At 33.7% G+C, this 6,671-nt stretch overlaps 1 protein-coding gene across 1 annotated transcript; it reads right to left on the reverse strand.

Moving 5' to 3' along the window:
• Nucleotides 1–6: 6 nt before the first annotated feature.
• LOC18048191 (putative dual specificity protein phosphatase DSP8) lies at nucleotides 7–4,222 on the reverse strand. Its single transcript, XM_006440182.2, has 7 exons — nucleotides 3,853–4,222; nucleotides 3,421–3,739; nucleotides 2,766–2,888; nucleotides 2,364–2,457; nucleotides 1,875–1,957; nucleotides 1,709–1,798; nucleotides 7–607 (listed from the first exon to the last, which is right to left on the reverse strand). Exons 2-7 carry the CDS (start codon nucleotides 3,673–3,675, stop codon nucleotides 218–220), a joined length of 1,035 nt encoding a protein of 344 aa, XP_006440245.1. The 5' UTR covers nucleotides 3,676–3,739; nucleotides 3,853–4,222; the 3' UTR covers nucleotides 7–217.
• Between the last annotated feature and the right edge of the window lie 2,449 nt (nucleotides 4,223–6,671).

The raw sequence follows: 6,671 nt of genomic DNA on the forward strand, positions 1-6,671 counted from the left end.
CAACTCTTTTTAACATCCTAAACGAAACTAATAAAACCATAATTCAGAAAAGAAATATTTTTCCCAAAATGCCTTGTGCTTCTTTCCCTTTAACTCAATTTACAGGAGGGAAAAAACAGTTGAAAAATTATTTGCATCATATAAACCAAAAGGAAACAAATAGGACATAATAGTAAAAAACTAGCGGAACGACATTATATACCACTTCATTGGACTTTTAGTAGACATGAATGTCCACATTAATACCTCCCATATGATCAGCGCTAATCGAGCAGCTACTGACCCTGCCCAATTTGTTTCCTGGAATCTTCTGCTGGGCACGGCACCGAAGCCACAGGCATGAGATTCTACCCAGAGCTGCCTGACCGGCAACTCGAACTCGGTAGACAACACTCAAATCCGCCCATATCTCACCTCCATCATCAGTGGAAATGAGACTAGAATCATATCCATCAAGATCAGATTCTGTTACAATGACTACAGAGCTATCATCAAATGCCACAAGCTCTTGGGAGGTTGTTGAACGTGGAGCTCTCAAGACTTTATCAGCCACGTGACCGTATAAGCAAGCCATGTTCACCCTAAGATTGTAGTACTCCAAAACAGCCTGCCACAACCACCAACGTGAGCAGCTAAAACTAAATATGAAATAAATATAATATCAAAAGATATCAAATTACATTACAGCAATTTAACAGCAAAACCAATACAGCAGCATCTCACAGGCTGCTTGAACATATAAATCTTGACCATCCAGTCTCAGGGTGGGTATTCAGTTTGGTTTAACCCGAACACAAACCAAACCCAAAATTTCACCCTTAGAAACTGATCGGGTTAAAATTCGGTTCAGACCGAATTAATAACCTGATCGGTTTTCCCAAAGAAAACAAAAATGAAACCCAATCTATAGTTCGATATCCCCCTAATCTCAATCCTAATTTATCTTCAAACTCCTCTCTCTCGCTCAAACTCAGCTTGTGAATCCTCATTCATTCAAGTTCAATCTCTCTCTCTCACTCAAACTCATCCCCTCATTTATATCAAACTCAACCTCCTATTCCCAAACTCAACCACAACCATTTTTCCACCATTCATTGCACCACCGTTGAGCTTGTTGCCTCTGCAAAGCAGCTGCATCTCCCTCCACCGTCCTTGAAGTCACGAAGCAGCTAAACACTTTGGATGATCTAACTCATATCAACCATCATCATCTCTCAATTTTTGTCTCACAGATCTTGGCCAACATTGTCAATCTTTTCATGAGTGTTTTTATAATTGGTCATGGGGTGTTTGAAAGAATAATAATAGGGAGATCTTTTGTGGCAAAGGCTGTAATAATTAGTTTAGTTAGCTATTGTTGAGGACAATTGACTGTTGAAAACAACCAAATAATACAGAGGGATTTTAACTTGTAGTTCTTTCTCATTTTATTTTTGGGGTGGGTGGGGGGGAATTAGATTGTACTTTTGGAATTATGAATTGAACAGAATTAAATTCAGTTTGATTCAGGTTACAAATTTGAAACCGTTTGGGTTGAATTCTCCAAACCCAAAGGGGTTGGAACCCAAACAACCTAAACCAAAACCCGATTTGCCCACCCCTAAGTCTCACATACATATACAACAATATAAACTTCTTTAATTAATTTATATCATATAAAGAGAACCCATTAAGACAGTTTAAACCATCGCCAACTATTACTAGTTACCTGCCACTGGGCTGAGGCTAAAAGAACCCTTGGCCGAATGGACCTCACATAATCATAAGCAGCATCAGGTGTCATCTGCTTGTGATGCACCTACAAAGAACCAAAGGTTCAAAAGGTGGGAAATCTCCAACAATAAGTTCAGGCTCTTTTTCAATGAAACACTGACCAGGTAACAAATAACAACAGTTGTGCTGCGTCCACGGCCAGCTTTACAGTGAACATATGTCGTTTGCCTACTCAATGCATTTTCTTCAAGACAACACAAGAAAATCAAGGTAAGTAATTGCTTTAAGAAAAGAATATATTTGCTAACTTAAAAACAAAAATATAAAACTCCTCCAATAAATATTTATTCCTCAATTTCAAAAAGCATAATTCTCTGTGAAGCAGATTGCACATTAATTTCAAAAAGCATAATTCGCTGTGAAGCAGATTCCAAAGCAAACAGAGAGAACATCATCATATAGGGAACCCTCAAATTGAAAATTCAGCTTTTGACTTGCCATTCAAAAAATCCTAACTAATACTGCTGCATGAAGTGGCACAAAACAATCGACCCAAATATTATACATGCATAGATATCCATCCTGCAATGACAATGAAGAAAAACATAATTCAGACTCAAAAATCCCATCAAATTGCATATAACGCTTACCACAGATGAAGTCTACAGCTCGGCATATGTCACCCAAAGATGGTGCAAAGCAGTAATCTCGTGTAGGAATCACTAAATGATCAATGCAGTGGGCCTGTCAAAATTTTAATACAGAATCAAACATTTATGGAGTGATGAGACAAGAGATCAAGAAATTTAGTAAGAAACACAAAATATCAATTGGCAAGAGTTCAAAAACATTGTAGATGATAAAATTAAAATTAAGAACACAACCATAGTCTCATTCCTTTGATGGCCCACACACTTTTTAACACTTTAGAAAAATTATTCTATCACTTGAAAAATGAAGTCAGGTCTAAAGCTTCATAGGGCTACATATAATACAGACTTAGTATGTAGGACAAAAGTCCTGAACACAGAAAGGCAGATAGACGCACTCACATGATATAGAGATGTTGGGACTAAAGTCTCATATGGCTCATTCAGTGTGATCACTCCACCAACACCAAGCTCCTTTAAGCATGGAACATCAGTAGGAAATGGAACCGCACCCAGCAACAAAAACTGAAAATTAATGTATTAGATATTGATGTTGGTTGCCATAATAAAACAACCATTTTCACAAGTGGAACATACAATAAAAACTCAAACTAGGCCAAACAAACTTCAGAAAAATCCTACAAGCTTTGGTTCCAGCCTTCCAGGGACATAACTGGTAAAAGAAAATGAAATAAAAGACATATCTAGAAGATTACCTCAAAAATATTAAAAATAAAAGCCACAGTCCAGATATCTTCTAAGGAAACCACTAACATATGAATACTAATATCTACACAGCATAACACTTGGAATTAAAACAACTACACCCAACATCACAAGGGAACCCGCAAATAAATCATCCAAGTCACAGGGGGAAAAAAAAAACCAGATAAATTATATGTATGAAAAAAAAAATACATACACTATGGCAGATACACATAGATATCCAGTATCATATCATCACACACACAAACAAACAAAATCAGTTCATACATAACATATTTGATGCACCCACAAGGCCAAGCATCAAAAGCAAGCACATTTAAGCAATTTATACCTCATCAACACGGTCCCACCACCGAAACTCAGCCTGAAACTTGTTCCTAACAACATTATAAAGCAGGGTCGGGTAAAACAGTGCACGAGCTCCTGCACCAATTAAAACCCTCTTCACATCCGAAACAACAAAGCTTTTCCCAATTTCGCTGACATCTGAAACGCTGTCGTCTTGATCACAAGACTCTGAACTCTCCTCTTCTCCGTTCTTCACCACGGCCTCCTCCTCTGCTCCCTTCAATTCCTCAATATACATAATATACAAACTCGAACTCTACACAATCACTAAATTAATTACAGAAATCGCCACCGAGAAAAGCCTATTAAAACAAATAAAAAAACATACACAATTGGGTGATTAACAACAAATCGAGATGTAGTTTTTTAAAAAGCTAATTTTCACAAAATAACAAACGGAGCGTTGAATCTGTACAGGAAAAGGAATTGAGAAGAGGGATTGATAGCCTGATAACTGAATTCTGGCCACCGGAAGAAATCAGGACCATATTGCGGAGAAATTGGGTTGATCGGACGGCGAAAACAAGGCGAAGAATGGTGTGGTATGATCGTAAATAAAATCAAAAATACAGAATGATCAATTATGGAAATTATGAACTCCTAACCCAGAAATCCTAACCCTAAATTTGTGACTTGGTATATTTCTTGAGATTTGAGAGAGAGAATTGCCTCGGTTCCACACTACCACCTTTTTTTGCTCTAACAAACTTTGAAATGGAAGACAGGGAGCCTTCTAGTAGGAGTATAGATAGGGTGACTAGGGATGGCCATAGGTAAATATGGGTTGATCTATTTTATTCTGGATTTATATTTATAATAAAAATTAAGATTTGTATCTGTTTTAAATCTATCGTAAATTTATATTTTTTGCTTTAAATTTAAATTTAAAAAAGAAATAAATATTTATATCTATTCTAAATTCAAAAAAACTTAAAATCTAAATCTATTCTAAATTCATCATAAATTTTAAAATTTAGTAATAATTTTTTAGAATGAAAATTGAAGACTAAAATATATTGATAACAAATAAATTATATAATTTTTTTAAAATATAATAAATATTGTAACTTATATTTTTACACAAAATAACAAATAAGAAAAATAATAAAATATTTTTCAAAAATAATTACAGGAGTAAGATCAATCTAATATTATATTGTCTCCTTCATCATTCTAATATCCACGATACACCAATCCTCATTTCTACAACATTAGATAATGACATATAAATTAAATATGATTTATATTTAGTGCTTTATTATTTTTATTATGATCATATTTGACTAAATATATGAATAACTATATTCCTTCAAAATTATTTAGCCAATACAATAAGATAAATTGTCAGGTTGTATTACTTGATTTGCAATTTGAATATTATATGTTCATGCTTTGGGGCTGGCTAATCTTTAAATTTATAAAATTAACCTTTAAGTTTGAAGAGTTTAAACGCATGATAAATATCACTAATGTGCTATGAATAAAATTTATTATCATTATAATTCTACAATTGTTAAGAAACTTTTAAAATAAAATAAAATTAAAAGATTGGTGGATATGGATATAGATTTAGATATTAAGATAGATTCAGACTTACTCCAGATCCATCTTAGATCCGCAAACTAATATTTAAATCTGATCTAAATTTATTTTAAACAGATCTAAATCCGATCCAATTGAATTTAAATCACGTGAATCTTGGATCAATCCAATCCATTACCATCCGGTGACCACCCCCGTGGGCCGTGATGGATGGAAAGTGTACGACCCAGTTCAGTTCATGACACGTGTCGAGGTGAATATAGGTAAAGCGCAGCTTGGCTTGCGTCTTTTTCATTCAGCCAACAACTCGTCTTCAATCGGGATCGCCGACAAATGATTCCCACCGTTGGATTGGATTTTATCGAGGCTCTCATTTAGGGATTCGGCTCCAGATATGCGCTGCTAAAATTGGGCCTCGCTTTTTTGGAATAAATTGCTCTTGCTCATAGTTTTTTTATTTTACCATTTCTATTTTTTCTCTCTCGTGTTATTTATTATTCGTGGGTGAGTATTAATTTTGGGCTAATTTTTAAAAACCTACTCTGAAGTTTGGGCTTATTGTAAGTAGATAGCAATAATTTATTTATTTATAAAAAATCCTCTACCGTTAGTTAATTTTAACATTTACCGTTAGTTGACTGTGCAAAGACAATATTACCCTTAACAATAGTTTGTAAACGGAAATAACTAAAAAAAAACCAAAATTATTAACTATTTTACCCTCTTTAAATTATTGATATTTTCTTAAAGTTTCGACAAAAAAGATAAAATTAAAAACTTAAAAAATTATCTTTAAATTATTGATATTTCCTTAAAGTTCCTACAAGAAAGATAAAATTAATACTTGAAAATGAAATAGTCATAATCTTTACTATGATATTGTAAATATTTGAAATTGACAAGGATAAAATTATCAAAAAATAAGGTTTGTGCTTTTTGCGCCAACAATTTTAGTTTTTATTTTAGTTATGTCAGTCTACAAACTATTGTTAAGGGCAATATTATCTTTGCACAGTTAACTAACAGTCAATATTAAAATTAACTGACGGTAGGAGGTTTTTTTACAAATAAACAGATTCTCGCCAACTACTTACAACAAACCCAAACCTCAGGGGAGGCTTTTAAAAATTACCCATTAATTATGAGGTAAGTGGCACCATCTCGTAGTTAGGTGAGAAAATATAATGATACATTTAAGGGAAAACATGAATTTCCCACTGAAGCAAGCATCTCTAGAATTGATTTTCATCGACACTGATTCTTAATTATCGTTAGGACTTAGGTGAGCACCAAATTAATCATTCCACCATATAAAAGCAAAAATAAAGCAATCAGTCAAGATCTCTGTTTTTGAAGGAAAGGTACTTATTTGCACATTTATTCCCAGAAAAAAAGAATTGCACATTAGTTTTGTGGTTTGTGTTTGTGATGTTTATTCAGGAATTAAAGCTTGAGAATTACCGTTTATAATGGCAAATCTACATCCTTGCGGACAAAGATTACAATTTATTAGATTATCCCAAAAGGAAAAATGAAGCCAAGCAACTATGTGATAAGTATTAACAAGTCACCAAATATGAAAAAAGAAAATAATGGAAAAATACAATATAAGGAAGCTTCTTTCTTTAAAAAAAAAAAAAAAGATATATGTGTATAGAATCATGGGGATGTTATCTTTAGTGGGAAAAGCAA

The sequence above is a fragment of the Citrus clementina genome, unplaced genomic scaffold, assembly GCF_000493195.1.
Source record: "Citrus clementina cultivar Clemenules unplaced genomic scaffold, Citrus_clementina_v1.0 scaffold_3, whole genome shotgun sequence".
Lineage (NCBI taxonomy): Eukaryota > Viridiplantae > Streptophyta > Magnoliopsida > Sapindales > Rutaceae > Citrus > Citrus x clementina.